The sequence below is a fragment of the Lipophrys pholis genome (assembly GCF_963383615.2).
Source record: "Lipophrys pholis genome assembly, chromosome: 3".
NCBI lineage: Eukaryota > Metazoa > Chordata > Actinopteri > Blenniiformes > Blenniidae > Lipophrys > Lipophrys pholis.
The window spans coordinates 14,309,539-14,326,787 of NC_137627.1; the positions used below are offsets into that span (position 1 = coordinate 14,309,539).

The 17,249-nt window shown below is 42.8% G+C and overlaps 1 protein-coding gene across 4 annotated transcripts in view; it reads right to left on the bottom strand.

The window, feature by feature from the left end:
• The window catches only part of cux1b (cut-like homeobox 1b), a 66,978-nt gene extending 51,205 nt beyond the window's left edge, over positions 1–15,773 (bottom strand). For 3 of the 4 annotated variants that reach the window (XM_080459365.1, XM_080459364.1, XM_080459363.1), the window contains exon 1: positions 15,656–15,773. In XM_080459365.1, the coding sequence (XP_080315491.1) occupies positions 15,656–15,718 (63 nt within the window). In that variant the 5' untranslated portion in view covers positions 15,719–15,773. Of the gene's footprint in view, positions 1–4,214; positions 4,282–15,655 lie in introns of those variants that run through there. The other variant, XM_080459366.1, reaches the window with a different exon arrangement.
• Between the last annotated feature and the right edge of the window lie 1,476 nt (positions 15,774–17,249).

The following is a 17,249-nucleotide window of genomic DNA, read 5'->3' on the forward strand; positions in this document are numbered from 1 at the left end:
TAATCATGTTAAAATTAATTGTCAAAAAGTGGAATGCTCCACTTCATGAACAAAGGTGTAATTATTGTATTGGTAAGGATTAGCTACAGGAACACAAATACAGAGCCCAGTTGGTTTCTCATGTCAGTGGCAAATTGACAACATATTAATCAAAATATAATTATAATATGTGTTTGGCTTTGAGGCTTACTTTACTGGTTGTTTGGGGCATCACCGATATCATTCAACTTTAATAAGGTTGTGGAAATTTTCAGTTTTTTAAGCTTGATCTGAATTGAAATGCAATAAGCAGCAACTGGGATGTATTTAAGTATATCCCCAATGTAAAGAGATAATCATCCAAGCTGTGCCACTAAACACCATGAATGTGATTTAATATGATAGAAAGTCCCTTGAACACTCTGTGGACTGAATCGATGTAGATTTAAATTCCCACTGTAATTGAACAGGCTACTGAATGAAGGGCAATGGCAACAAGAACAAAAACTCAGAAAGCCTATTGAGAATGAATAGTGAAAAAACACTTTCCTTCATTAATTACGATTATACTCCTCTATCTATGAGTTTGGTTAGAACATAAACGTCATTGAGCACAGCAACTTTATAAATCCAAACAATGTCCTTGCACTTTTTATACCTAAAGTGAATGTATAGCTCATACCACTGCTTACTCACTTAAATCAACGAATGTCTTATATTCTGAAGATTTATCAAAAAGTTTTTATCAAGCAAACAACAAGGCATATACAAGGCAAACTTGAAAACCGTTGAAGGAGTGTTGATTAAAACAAACAGAATTCAATTCCGCAGGCCATTCTATTTACTCATCAATAAGGGACTCAAACTAAAATAACCTCAGTCTTCAGGGTTGAGCTTTAGGAGGTCATGTGCCAATCCCTGACGCCCTTGATTCGGCCCAATCCCTTTCCAATACGCTGCACGAATCCCAATGTGTTACCAAATCCCCCATCCCAAAAAAAAAATTCTCACTGCTAAGCTAAATAAACACATCACACATGAAAGAGGATTGATTCTATGCCAAGTGGGCAAGTAATTATGGGCATGGTCTTAGTTAAAAAAAAAAAAAAAAAGTGGGGGGAGACCCTCAGACCCAGTCAGATTCTGACTATGCAGCAAACTCTCTGCCCACATCAGCAGACTCAGGCAGACTTTACACTCATCTTGCTGATAGAGCGTAACATCCTGGAAGTGCACAGTCCCAGCTGCCTGCCCGTTGTTCACACACATCAAATCTTACTGACCATTAAGAGACCATTACTATTCCCATTTTAAGCCACATATTATTGCAAATGATAACCTGTCATATTTAAGTACGCTGAGTGAAATACTGAAAGAGGAGGCCTGGCTATTTTCTCTGCTGAATGATGTTTTTGTGTGAAGTGGGTTCCTGGCTAAACAAAACTGAACTGAAATGCGGTCAGTCGACAAGTTACAAAGTTGCACTGAAGCAAAAAAGCACACTGGAGCCGTTATTCCCGCCTCACACCTTTGTTCTTTGTTTCAACCTAGTATAAACATACAGTACAGTAAAGGTCTGAGGCAAACTTGATTCATTTTAACAGTTTGACTTTGGAGTTTTGCTATATTTAACATAAACACTTCACCGTCTTCTCACCAGGTGACAGCCTCAAACTTAGAACATGTGAAGGTATATAATCGGTTCACCAAAAATCCAATATGTACAACTTTAGTAAAGACATCCACTGAAGCTGTGTGAATTCTTCGCAGTAAGGACTGTCAGTGCCTAATACATGGCGTTACTCGATCCTTTCCCACACCCACTTTGCAGTTTGTATCACTGTCATGACTAAAGATAGCTGTAAGCTTGATTAATGGATGGCTAAACAGAAAGATGAAGACTTTTCACTTTCATAATAACTAGAATGGTGATATGTGTCACCAAGATACAATACAGCAGATATCAGAAAGAGCCAGATTGATCGAAGAGGCAAGACTCAAAGACTAATAAATTATTTCTTAAAATGCCTTCGCTTACAGCTCTGATTGGATCAGTAGACACATCCAAGAAATGTTGAGCATTTCAAACCAAAGCTGATACACAAAGTCTGTTAATAAAAAAAATTCTATCCATTTCATACTCAATATAATCCATCGGCAGCAGTTTTGTTTTGTCATTAAAAGAATTTAACATTATTAAAATTGTTCAAGCGCAACACTTTTTAAGGGAAATCCTGTTAATGTTGAATAAGACTGCTTGGCGGGGGCTAAAGCCATCTGGCATACCACTGGGATTTTCTTTCTGTCACTGTTGACAACTGTGAATGACATCGTACTAGTTTGACAAACTTCACAAATGAGTTTGACAAGCAGAAAACACACAAGCAAAGTGGCTCATTGAAAATGACAAAAACATGCACCAAAGGGAGGCCATGAAGTCTATGACAGGAGGGTGGTAGGGGTGATACATTTGAGGAAAACGAATGCTCCTTAAAATGTAAACACCAGAGTTGATCACGTTGGCCCTTTAGTGAAGTGACGTGACCACAATGTCAGAAACCACACAGACCGTGAAAACTTTCTGCCCACTGTGTTTTTGGGCCTTTGGGCTCAGACTCTGAGGTCATCGCTCTCCGGTCGTCCTTGGTCTGACTTTAAAGCGTTTGACTTTTCCAGTGTGAGAGCGGTTTCATTTATTGGTGTATTAATTTATTTAACCATTCACATTATCTCCAGCGGTAGTTTCACATCCAGCCACGGCTGGTTAGGACTGCACTGTCTAGTGTAGCAGAGGACGGAATATGGTGTGTGCAGGGGAGCATTAAGTGGGCTGTAATGTCTGTGTGATTGCTGTAACAGCACTGCTTGGCTTGGCTGGACTGGCCCACAGCAGCAGTCCCTGTCCTGGTTCATTTGGTCGTCTGGTCAGCTGTAAAGACGATTGGAACAGATTGCCAACCCTCCCTAGAGAGACTTCAACACCGACTTGGCCAAGAAGCCTCTCGCACGCCGCTCCACACGCGTGTGCTCTCACATGAATGCACAGACAGGCCGCTGCAGTAACTTGGGGAGCCCAGTCTTTCCACATTCCTTTTAACTCTGTTTCAAAAGCGGAAGTCTGCTTACATGTTGGCCCAGTGAAATTTGGCATGGAGAGCCATGTTTGCAGCTCGGAGAGGAGGCCGGGCCAGACGGAAATGAGCATCTCTCCATCCTACCACTGTCGTAATAACACTAATCACTGATAACAGTCACGGGTAAACAAATCCTATTACCACTGGCCATCAGACCCAAGGTGTATGTATGTGTGTTCTCCTCTGCTAATGAAATTCCTTCCACTCGTCTGCAGGCAGAGAGAGGCCTTCTATCTAACTAATTTGCTCTAATTACTCTAATGAGCCACAGGTGATGATACAGTGCGACTGATTAATTAAATGGGAGGCCCCAATCAGGCATGTCTGATTATGCCAATCATATTGACTACAGACTAAATGAGATAACAGCAGACAGACACACTTTAATTGAGGTATCAAAACTTTGTGGAATTCCTTATACCCTCACGCTCCGACGATGCCGAGACAGATAGGCTGCTGGAATGACAACAAAGTTATTGTTATGTACACAGTATGAAGTCAATCTGCAGCTGCTGTCTGTGCTGCCACGGTGACCGGGAGTGCACACCAAGGAGAGAGCACCACACAAGGATTTGCTTCAGATCTCATTCGCTGTTGAATAATTGGGACTGTAACTGCCCGAAACACTTTGTTTACACCTAGCCTGCAGTCACACATGCCAAGTAGTCTGCCACTACTTCTTTAGTCCAAACACCATGTAGGTTAACTGCTCCACATTCAGTGCATGTTTTACACATTAATCTAATAGAGTACCACCCTTGAATACAAGCCAAGTGTAGAAAAAAAGGAGAGCGAGACAGGCAAAAATATATCCACTCCTTTGCAGTAATATTAACACCATATTAGTCACACTACAGAAGAAGCTAATATTCAAAAAATAAATATTGCCTTTTCTGTGTTCACCACAAAGTGAAGAGCCTTTTACAGGCTCTTTACTTGGCAACATAACACAGATGTTTAGGAGATGAAGTTTTCTGTCCTGCCAGCGCAGTCACTAATCTTTCCTTTTATCTCCGACATGTCTGAGGCTGTTATGTGGTTATGATAGTAAACAGTAAAGGCGTCTGGAAAGATGTCTTATCTGAAATCTACGAGGCCTACCTTTCAAACTCCCCCTCCGTCTCCCTTCCTCAGTGCTGCACCTCCTATGTGGCTGACTGTTCTGTATGCCAAACCTACTGTGTGGGGGTGGAGTCGCGGGGTGGCGGCTCAGTCAGGAGCGACAGCCACGCTTGCTACAACGACATGGTACATGATCACAGATCACAGGCACGCCCCCTCAAAACACAGCACAACAGCGGCACAGATAAGAGGCGACGATCCTGGCTGCCTGGCTTCCTTCCTACCTTTGACATAGCGGGGTGCAGAACGTTAAATGTGCCAGCAGACGCTGTCTTCACAAACCACACTGGGTTTGAAGACACAAGTCATATCCTCCTAAATCTCCCCGTGTTTTACTTTTCCTCCCAGCCATTGGAGTGAAAGCCACAAAGTTTTCTTCTCCACAAGCCAACACAATAGTTTCTCAGTGACAACTGCAGTCTGCACCTTTTTTTCCCCCCTTCATCTTCTTCTTTTTTACGCGTGTGTGTATTTGCACAACTGCGTGTGCACATCCATGTTTGTGTGCAGAGCAGTCGGGGGCGGGGGTCAGCGCAACACTCTCCGCAGTCTAACAAGACACTTGTGGTCCCTGAGCGTTTTGCTCCTTTTTTTGAACACAGATCCATATCTACCAACAGCACAAGAGCTGTCAAGGCTCACCTTAGTGATGCTGACGCAAGCCTGGATCAAAAACAGCCTTTTTACACCGCAGCTTCGTTTGTATTGATCCATGTTTCTCTGCTGAGAGACTGGTTGTTGTTTTATCTCCCCAACATCCAAGCTTTAACTCTCCTCAAGCTTACTGAGAGCTAGTCATTATTTTGCCTGACCTATTGTCTGACAAGGGGATTCAGAGGCCCGGCCTGAGCCTAAATACAAATATAATGAGACTAAGATGGTTTCTGGCATAGAGGAAGTGCAGCTCACTTGGTCTCATTTTGCAGAGTTCGAATTTAGCTGGAGGCCTGTGTCACAAAGGGTGAGTGGTGTGGAGTGTGCAATGGGAGGAGAGGGGTATGGCGATATGCTGGGGTGTAATGCATTGGTGAAAGGGCAAGATTTTTCATCCCTGCGTTTACAGGGTGGAACGGCTAGGATATTGAGATCTGAGATAGGATCAGAGGGTAGTGAGCTGTTTCAGCTACGATAAAGGCCACGCATTACAAACACAGCAGAGAGAGAGAGAGAGAGAGAGAGAGAGAGAGAGAGAGAGAGAGAGAGAGAGAGAGAGAGAGAGAGAGAGAGAGAGAGAGAGAGAGAATCACACCTCTCATCCCTGAATTAATGCCTCCATTCTGCCAGGAAGCCATTCTGTGCCAGTGAGAGGAGATTGGGGAGGGGATGAGTGCACAGATACGGACGAAAAAATGGAAACTGCGATCATGGAGAGGGGCGATAGGGATTAATCAAGTCTGGAAGACGAGTGGGGTTCTCCAGGGCTGGCCTGTAGCATGTATCCAAGGCTGAGGCCCAAGGATTTTTGCAGGCAACTTACATTGCTGCTATTAGTTCTTGTGACATCAAACGCATATAGGAACAGCCATCAGGGGATGACAGTCCTTTTGGCCTCAAAAGTCTGTGAAACTCACCAACTGAGCACTTCTCAAAGTTGTTAAAATTTAGTTAAGATTAGATCTGTTCCCACTTCGTTACTCCCTTTGATTCCCTGTAATTCACTCAGACTTCCATATAAGGCCGACGAGCAGCTTCACGCTGTTGGCACAGTTACAGGACAGTGAAAAAAGGTGTGCATCACTCTCATGTGCCTCTGGTACATTAAATCCCTGCTCTGCGTGATGCCCTTTTTCCACGTTTTAATTTAGCCTCGTCTATCTGTTGTATCCAGTAATTTTGCAGACGCCTGATGACACATCAGCGTGAGTTGTGCCATAGCCTATAAAAGCAGCATGTTGATTTCTCCGCATAAATTAAAAGCATATATCAAAATGCCTCATTAGGCAGGACATATCTTTATGTCTAGACTCTTTCATGTGTCCAACGCATGCTGTCACTACTTTTCTAGTGTGGCCCAGCCTTCTGACTGAGTTTGACATCCATGGTCTATACAATCAACATCAACAGAACATGTCCTGGGGCTTAGTCTTACTCAGCCTTTATGAGCAAGAGTTTTCTGCTCTGCTTGCACGACTTTTTGAGAGGAAAATGCCGGGAATCAGCGAGAAGGAGAGAATGAGCATAGCTAATCCTTACAGTAATGACAGAATAATTAGCTTGCGTTAGGCTAAGTAATGGGTTGTAATTATATCATTTATTCTGTGTTGAGAGAATGTGATATAAAAGACTGCACAATGAAGGAAGAGGAATTGAGCTCAGTGGGAAGTAGGATGGAGCATGTGTAAGAGCTCAGGCTCTTTCTATTGATTGATCCAAACATCAAACGAACCACTGGAGTAATGGGGGGAGTGAAGGACAGCTAAAAGCTATTTGGAGCCTTCACTGCATAAAAGACTTGACCTGTTCCACACAGCCTACATATCAAAACCATCAAACAGCAATCAATAGACCAAAGCGGTCAACTCAACAAACCGTCACCCTACTAAAACATCAAACCCCCGGCCCAAGCGTCAGATGATAGGCTACACTCAGCTTATCCATTACCATCAGATAAAGAGGAGATAAAACACAGAGCCTAATCCTTTCATGTGTCGTGACAGCCACAGCAGCCTCCGAGGCATTCCTTCAGTCTGGCTCTCAAATAGTTTTATGGCGGAAGGCAGCCATTCAGTCAGCTAGCCAGCCAGCCAGTCAGGGCTGTTCTGGTCTGTTTGTCTTATTTCACAGTTTACACGCTGTTTTATAGGTAGTTATTATGGTCGCCATGGTGATGCCATACGTTTTTATGGTCTTTTGGTCTGAGGGCAGAGAGTGTAATAAACGAAAAAACACACACACACATGAAAACAAAGACTCACAAAACACACTCCTGCTGTGGAAAGGTCTCCTGTCCCTCCCTTCCTCCCTCTCTCACTCTTTATCAGTCGCGCCAAATGCCTATCTCTCCACTTTCTGCTTCATGTGAAACATGGATAGGCTAACGCAGATTTGTCCTCTCTCATTCCACATCTGGAGCTGATCAGAGGGCCTCCTGGAAGTTGAGGCCTCGGGGCCTATTAATAACCATACCGCTGAACTCAGGGTCAGACAGCAGTCAGCGGATGAGCCTGTGTCTACTAAACACAGTCCCCCCCCCCCCCCTACTGCAACAGGACAACTCTCACTTTTAAAAATGAGATGGTCAAGTACAGAGCTTAGCAACATACAACCAATTTCACGCCTTTTAATGGAGGCACACAAAGACTCCTTTGACTCAAGCAGGAGCTAACAAAATATGCACAAAAAGATAAACAAGAACTCAACTTCTAAACTTCTGGCTTCGCATTGGCTCATCTAGCTCATAAGAAAAAAAGAAGAAAGAAAAAGATAGATCTAGGTATTCCAAAAAACAGTATAAGTGAATTGTGTTAGCTTTCTTTCCTGAGCTTTAGCCCCTCTTCTTTCCATGTCCAAACAAGTTCAAGTTCAAGGAGACTAGACCTGTTAAAAGCAAGACAGATGGTAAAGTCATCATCTGTTAGCTGGAAAGGTTAGACCAGTCAGACAGCCCAGGTCACACGGAGGCCTTCAGGGTCACACTACCACTGAACCTTGGCTCCAGTCTGACAGCTGCTCAGGTCAAAGGTCAGGGGGAGGTTAAGGTACTGTCTGAGCGCTTTAATGCATTTAACAGATACAGAACACCATTTGAATAGAATTTGGCAAATTTAGGTAGGCCAAGGCAGAATAGGGCCCCACTTCAGTTTTAAGTGGGCACAAAAGTAAGGCTATAGAAGCAGTTACTTTAGCGTCTAGGACGAGTTAAACTGACATTACAAGCAACTTAATCATCTGTATTAATTGATTACACCGTCACAACTGAGGAGCAGTCGGCGCACACAGCTCCTCAACAGCTGTGAAATTTTTCCCGTCTTCAGCAAAAGTTTTGACAACTTACAAAACAACGAAAATGTAAACCTGTGAATCACACACTTAACACTGAGAAGAATTTGTTAAGCGTAACCCACCCCCACCCAGTATGTACACACACACACACACACACACACACACACACACACACACACACACACACACACACACACACACACACACACACACACACACACACACACACACACACACACACACACACACACACACCTGTGAATACAGGGTAGTTGAATCATCATAATCGGTGGTAGTTTTCTGCTGAGCCCAGCCAGCAGTCTGTGTTATTTTTAGAGGGCTGACACAGAAGCAGGCCGTCCATTTACTCTGTGAGCTGGCAGCAGGACCATCGGAGCTCTGGTTGCTTTTAAACTACCAAAATGGGAATGAGCTCAACATAAACACTGCAAAAGGTGTGGACACTCACTGCAATTAAGTTAGCTTGGATTGGGAGCCATTACACTTCCATTACTTAAACATTACACTCCTTATAACACAGGGTGGTGTTCCAAAACACCACATACGCACAGAGTTACTGACTGACCACTGAAGAAATAGCAGACAATCAATAAATGCTTTACCTAATCTAATGTCTATGAATTGGCACAAGTTTGTTATTGAAACAACTCCTGCCTCTTTGTATACCCATTAGAATATAATTGTAAAAGAAAAAGAAAAAGATAAACAATCTTTTTTTTTTTTTAGAATACTGAAATGAATACCATAGCAAACCAGCTGAATTAACTTATTACAAGATGGAAAAAAAGCAGCAGTACAATAAAGTATAATGGAACAAGATCTGAGGCGAAAGGTCAAAATTTGTTCCCCTCCGGTGTGATTGATGCATGGAGCCTCAGGGATGGCTATGGATCCAGCAAATTGAAGCCATGATTGACACCGAAAATTACACAGAGTGAGCTATTAGCAGATAGCAAACCATATCATAATTCAATCCCTTCACCATCAAAGTGCACCAATATCATAATTCAATACTAAGAACCATTAGCCTGCAGCACACCAATATCATAATTCAATCTTGAGGCCATCAGCCCATGCCAATATCATAATTCAATACTTGGACCATTAGGATGCACCAATAGGCCTATTAGAATTCAATACCTGTGGTCAATGATCTAACAGGACACTGATACTGGAGTCATGGGTTGACATGGGATAAGGCCCGCACATACAGCTCCTCAGACCCTATTTAGCCCAGACGCCTAGATAACAGTGAGATAAACAACACTAAAATTAGGTAGAGCAAATGGTTCACCAATTGCTTGGCTTCACCAGATACTGAAGGCCAATGAGTGTTTGCTGCAGAAACTAATTGGGGGCTCATGCTGAGTGACACATTTAGGGAGCAAAATGAAGCAATGCATTAGCGTCAAACTTAGCACTGTCCTAGGCCAAACTTGTCAAAAGAGGCGGCCCCCAGTGTGCGACCATCTGCAGTTGATCTATATTATCACATTGTGGTACCTTGTGGAAATAAGAATCTGTTTTGTTTTCTGGTCCACTGCCTCGGTTTGTATTTCCATGTTAACATCTTGTTTAACTCTTCAAAATGCTGTAAATCTCATGCAGGCTCTGCTCGCTGGGTCATCAGAAATCCGCACCTTAACAACCAATCAAATTGTTTCTCAAAGCTCAGATTTCTTTGGCTGTTTAAAATCAGTTTTTCACCAAAGTTGTCATTATTCAGAGTTATTCTCACCACACCATTTCTAGGGTTTCCACACTTAAATCGAATCTTTATGTACCGCACGTGGAGTGTAAAATGGCTCTGGAAAATGGAAAATAAAATCCAGACTGATGCATTACTGAAAAATAAAATTACTCGCATGACAGAAGATCAAATATTTGGACAAATTATCAACAGGTTTTTTTTTTAGTTGTAAAGCCAAACAGCTTTTGCTCTAAATTTCAAGGATTTCACTTTTTTTGTGTGCTTTATATATTTAAAAATTATTTGGCTTTCAAACCAAAAGTTGATGCGGAAACACCTGCTTTTTTTGGACGACATAAAAGCCACAAAATAATAAGAGTTTTGGGAAGGTAGTTGCCAGAGTTGTCAAAAAGGATGATAGTTGATAATATCATGTTGAATAAGATAAAAAGAAAGGCTTTTACTTTGTGGCGGCTACATAAATCTACATCAAATAGCTGGTAAACAGTCAAAGACAGCATATAAAATCAGACCACCTTGATGAGGGTAGGATAATTGATAACATGTGGTTCTAAAGCACAACAAAAGTGTTTTGTTGCACATGCGAATCGAAACCCACTGCCAGCGAACACCTTGGTGCGAGTGCATTCTCCCTTTGCCAGTCGGCGACAGACAAGATCAGACATTTTCCCTCCTGGGAATTTAAGGGTTGTTTTTACCGAAAACCACAGGCTTAATATTACAAAATGAACAATAGTATGTAAGATTGCATCAGCCTCAGAGGTGTTGTTTCCTCTGTACACTCAAGTTCAGTTTTTTTTTTTTAATGAAGTGGGACTCCTCCTGAAACTTTAAAGTGGGAAGAGACCGTATATTCCAATGTGAGCGTACAGCGAGGTGTCCAGTCACTGACACTGCTCTTGCTCCACAGGAATACAGAGCAGCACAATAATGGATGCTTCTGTCATGAGATACGGTGAAACTCTATGATGCTGTGGGTGAAAGAGACTCCAAGTGGGTCTGTAAGTAATGCCTGCCACTTGAAAATAGGTCTCTGGGAAGTGCCCCCCTCCCGAACTACTGCTGCTGGTGGACGTTGTGTGTGTGCATGTGCATGTCTGTGTGTTAAAATATAGTAACATAAAGCATGAGAAAATATCAGCGAAATGATCAAGTTTTTAGGATAATTTCAAGCTTAGAGACATGCACACACATTTCTGCTAAATTATTGATAGATAATAAAGGTTATGTATACATTACTATAACTATAGAGCTGGTATATTGTTCTTTAAAGCAGCTTACATATTTCTGCTGGTCAAAACACAGTGCACATTGCTGATCTTAAAAGACAGCAAAGATTATATTCATGTAGTGACAACCAAGATATAAAGTATTTTTTATCTTATACTAGCAGTCAACCACTACATTTCAGAATAGGCATGATTCCAGTACAAAGATATTTTCTAAATTTTAGAGCGAGTGTGTAGAAGCTAAATTCAGTCAGTGGTTTACAAAATAATATCACAAATCTGATGTCCCATATACTAAAAGCTGACAGTACAAATTCTGAGGCGCATTGTTTTTGCCCAAAGCTCCACGTTCTGTCAGGAAAAATGAGAATGCACACGATAAAATTCATGTTATAGTGGCAAAATTTGCAGCTTTGAAAATACTGTTTAAAACGCAATGTCAAGCAACGGCAATGAATCATGTACAAGACCTTCTGCTTGCCCTTAAATCTGACCAAACGATCCCTTCTTATGTTGTTTTTCCATTTATCAAATAAAGAGTTAAAATCCTAATTCCGATTAAATATTAGATAGTTTTTATTTAATCATTTTTTGAACATTCTAGTGTTAGTGTAGAAAGAAGGGCCTAAGGTAATTTGTGTCTTAACTATAGTGAGTTTGAATGAAATGCAGTCACAATAAGTGTTTTCACGTTTATCACACTCCTGGAAAAAAGAAAAAACAGCCTGAATTAAGAGCTGCTGAATCCATCTGTTTTGGAAGCCCTATTTTTAGACTCCTGTTAAGTGCTTTGCATCTTTTGCTCAAACATCACAGGACACTGGTCCGAATTTCTTTCACTGTGCCAAAGAACAACTTGTGTCATTGAAGATTCAGAATCTGGCTCTTGCGCAGACACGGCGCACTGTATTTACTTTGTGTATTAAATCGGATATCTAAAGTAAGCGCTCCTAAAATTAGGGGAGGGTGAAGAAACGGAGCCAGAGAGTGACGTACACTCAATCGCGAAGGAGTTGGGGAGTATGGGCCTCTGCCGAGAATTAGCTGCCGATAAGGTATATGAGCAGTTCTTTAGGTTCCTGCGAGTCGCATGTCCTCTGTTCAGCAAAGCTACTGTCGGTCTCCACGAGAAGATGTTGGAAAGTCGGAAGCGCAGTCTCGATCAAACCAGACTAAGGACAGACCAAAGACCTGACATGCACTCGTCCCTCTCTCTGACTCATGCTTAGTCGCTCACCACCCACCAACACAGTGAAACCTCAGTCCCAATGCCAGGTTTTGTCACTGGGCAGAGAAGCGGTTGGCTACAGTAAAAGCATGACGTTATGCCCCTTCCTCTAGACTCCCCCAGCCTGTGCAGCAACAGAGGGGTAAAAATATCCTAGCAGTGAGTTCAGACAACCAGCTCATAAATTAACACTAAAACTCCTGCAGAAAACAGCGAGCCAGTCGTTGAGAGATTTAAGCCACTCAGGTTGCCACTGACCACAGCTCTGGGATCAACTTACAAAAGCCCTTTCCTAAATTTACCCATTAGGAGGTGGTGAATAAGAACAGGGTCTAGATCAGTTTTCATTTAAGTCACTATTTAGCTGTCCGCTAACATAGTGAACTATTTTTCAAAATGGCTCTAGGGTGGGTTGTTCCAGGAAATGTTATGAGGTGAGATGTGGTGCTATTAAGGCCTTAATTGTGACTTGTGTTTAACAGGATGGTCTGTTCTTAATTTTCCGAGCTTGTACTGAAAATGCAGAGTGTATGTTTAGGCCCTGCTATGCACTCATATCTTATTAAGGCTCGCCTGTAATGAAGCGCAATCTCTCATCGCTCTCAAGCAGAAACGCAATGTTCCAGCAAACTGCTTGGCTGGGTCAAAAAAAAAAAAAAAAGGGAAAAAAAAAAAGGAAAAAAGAAAAAACAACAGGAGAGAAGAGTGATGATCCCCTCTAAAGAAACTCAACTCTGTAATGGACGGACAGGGATTACAGACGTTAAAACCTCCTCCATCTGTAATTCACTGTCACCCTGCCATCATCTCTGAATCACTGATCCACTTTGCAAGTGTGCAAGACCTTGCTAAAAGCATCACTGTTGCACCCATTTGTGTTTGTAGTGGAGGGGGGGGGGGGGGGGGGGAGAAAAAAAAAGAGAGGAAAAAAGCACGCAGAGAAGACAAGTTAACAGCTCACTGTGCTGTTTCAAAGCACTCTCTGTCCTGTAACAACCACCTAGCTAGTTTCTCACACAAGGAATGGGACACGCTGATCAAATAGGATTTTAATGAACATCAGCAGTTGGAGCCTGAGGAATAGACGCTATGATGGCTTAAAGCTACTGACATCTAGGTTGGGTTGGATTTTCATCATCAAACGAAACGAAAAAAAAAAAAAAAGAGAAAGAGAGAGAGAGAAAACATTCCTTTGCGGGAGACTCTCGCACAGACAAAACAGACTGTGCAGTGCACACTGTCCGTTCGATCACCTGGAGGAAGCAAATGAGAAAGCAATTGGCTGACAAGGCCATGTGTAAGCCATGATCACATCATGCTAACCCCACATCAGGCTCAAAAAGTAGATCTGAAAAAAAGGATTCTTCTCTGAAGGCTTTCCTCTAGGAGCCTCTCGGTGGGAGGGAGAGTAAATAAGATGTCATCAATAATAGACAGTGAATGTTCTGAGCAATTCTCTACGCGCGCACGTACATGCACGCACGCACACACACACACACACACACACACACAGGCGCACACACACCAGCTCCGACTGATTCCTATCCTGCAGACAGGCCTGCCAACCGCCAGCCTTTTTGCACACGCTCAGATTCACTGTCCTGACTAATCGCTTGTGATAGGGGCCTTTGCCATAATTACCCAGGGCCTTATCACAAACTTATGCGATGCATTTTTCATGTCCTGGCTGCTGGCGGTGCCTTCACTGTCCGTGCTGGCAGTCAATATGAAAAAAGACTGATCTCAGACAAATTCTCTCTCTCACACACCCACACACACACACACACACACACCAGTTCATACAGGGCAAGATAGGTGAAAGCAGGGTGAAGGGCCAGAGAAGAGAGAGGAAAAAATATAAAAGGAAGGGAGGGGGGAGGAGAGGGGGAGGCAGGAAGGGGGTGGGAGATAGATAGTGAGGAAAGACAAGAGAAAGCAGTCTCAATTTTTTTTTTTTTTTTTTTTTTACATAATGCATGAACAAGGGGGCACGAGTAGGAGGACCAAACAGGATCAAATAAATAGAAGAAGTGAAGCCTTGATGATGTGGCGTAAAACGCAACACAAAGCCCGCTGGGAAGTCTTGTTCACTGTCCTTTTGTCTACCCAGTCATAGGGGCATCATGACCTAAATTAAAGTTTAAATCCCTAGCCCGTGCATTTCACACAATCACATTCTGAACAATCGGGCTAGTCTCCATAATGCAATTTTATGTTAATGACCACGGCGACCAGGGGCTTTACCAATATTCATAAATTGTGATTTGAAATTCAGCAATGCATGTGAAAAATGCCACGGGAAACACACAACAGTGCCATTGTCTTGCGTGTCTTGTGATAGGTCAAACACGCTCTAATATACACACAGGCTATATTCACACAGTGAACAGGCCCAATATTTCCTGCTCATCTCGTCTGTGTCCGCGGATCTGCTCCGTGCACGCCGTGTGCACGCGCACTGTGGACAGACCAGGAGTTCATCACCATCACAAGGTCATGATATACCAAATTTGTATTATTGTTTTTTTTTTTTTGTTTTTTTTTTTATTACACCGTCCCGTCACTTTACTTCCACAAACGTGGCAACATCTGAAAAAAAAAAAAAAAAAAACACGCACGGAATACACACGCACATCTCCATGAGCGTTTGTGTGATTTACCATGAGGAGCAGGCGAAAAATACCGAGCCGAGTTCATCACCCACGATCACGACTTCCACATAAACTGTTCCAAAACCGTTAGCCGATAACGCTGCTAATGTTTCCTTTTCCAACTCAACTGTGTGCGGAAAAGCGAATAAAAAGAGGAGAAAAAGCGGCTTGTTGTGTGTCTGTGCTGCCCGTCTCAACGGCGGGTGTCACCACAGCGCCACCGTATAATGAGTCGCACTTATTTTTTCCCCCAAATTATCCAACCTTACAGCGGCTAAAGCGTCGGGCTAACTACGGCTACTCGCTCCGGTAAAAGTTGAAGAACACGCAATAAAGACAGCCAGCCGAAAGCTTTCCGCCAAAGCCCGGCCGTTTCGCCTCGTATTTCGGCGCATCCCCGCGGCGTCGCCCCGGCTTTTGCCCAGTTGCAGTGTCCGATCGATGTTGAATTGAACAAAGAGGATCAATTTCTGATCAGCGAGAGAGCCACTTTCATCAATGTGAGGAAGAGGTCTTGAATTCTCTTCCGAAACACCTCCGAGGCGGCCGCCCGACAAACCCCGAACCCGGCCCGGCGGAGGAGACGAGGCGGCCGCCGCGGAGGCGCGACAGACGGTTGGAGCGGAGGTGGAACTGACCTGTAGTTGTTGTAAGTCAAAGCGCTTCCAATATTGAAACATCGATCCTGCATTGGCCGCCATCTTGAGACATATTGAGACAGGAATGAGATGCTGATAGAGAGCGCGGGGGTTGGAGTTCAGTGGAGAGGAGCGGCCGGCTGGAAGACCCGGACCGGAGCGCGCCGCCGCGCGCCACGACAGCAGCGGCCGCGCGGACCGGAATCACCGCGCGCCGCTGTCACCTTAATAACGCCATTATAATTGCTTAAATAGCGTTCTATCAACACTCGGATATTACAGGTAAACAACCGAACTGGCGTTAAATTATTGTGAATTTTAAAACAGAAGAAGGAAATAGTTCAGTCTGAGCTCATTCTTCCTCTTCCCCATGATGTTTCAGTCAGTTTGATCAACATGCATCATGGAGAGCAAAGATCATACAAACATAATGCCAGGAGCCTACTAGTAAGCCATATGTAAAAAAACAACCCAAAAAAAACAGGGAAAACCCCCATGTTAGGATGCTTTCAGACCAATGTCCTTCTGAGGGAGAATAAGTAGATAAAATATTAATGTTATTGTTTTTACACCCACAATTAATCCTACAAAATACTGTTATTCAACAATTAACAAAAGAGTAATTCACCTCTCGCATTACAGAATGAATATTGTCAGTTCAAATACTGCGTGGAGTTTGCATGTTGTCCCTGCGTGTGCCTGGCTTTCCTCTGGGTACTCCAGTTTCCTTCCACAGTCCAAAAACATGCATATTAGGTTTCACTTCTGTAAACTCTTTCAACATTGCTTCCACGGTGACAATAAAGGACTACTCTATTCCATTCCATTCCATTAGTTGTTGGTGCTAAATTGTCTTTATAGGTGTGAATGTGAGTGTGTGTGGTTGACTGCCTCTGTGTGTTTGTCCTGTGATGAACTGGAGACGTGTCCAGGGTGTATCCAGCCCTCACCCATAGTGAACTGGGACTGTTTCCAGCACCCAGCAACCTAGCACAGGATTAAGTGGTAGAGAATATGGATGGATGGATGAATGGATGGAATATTCTTAGGCAAGTTTTGATCCAACAATTACAAAATGTGAACATGGCATATGTTATAAAAGTGTAAATTGAAAAGTGCAAAAAAAATAAAAAAATTCCAACAAGTTTAAAAATCCCTGAACACCTTTTTCTTTTTAAATTCCTCTTTATTTCAATATTTATTGATAAAGAGATAAGGGCTTCATTGATGTATGAGCCGAATTATCTATTCATGGCATAAAGTCTATTAATTTACCACCAAACTTTCCTCATTCACATCACTTCCTTGTTAAAACATCGCAGATTTAACTAGGAAGTTTGCATTTTTGTTGTCATTTCTGGTGCACCAACAAACCTTGGGCCTTTGAGAACCGGTAAAAGATGGAGTGGATTCGAACTGGCTCCAGGTGTCTTCAGCCTTTATTTCGCTTTAATTACACTGAACTGTTGTATAACCACTGCTTCACGGGAACACAATATATGGACATCGTTTCCCAAAGTTGTAGCATGTATGTTGCTTTATGTTTGTTTTTTTTATATCTTGTGAGAAACACTGGTTTGTTGCTTGGATAGGA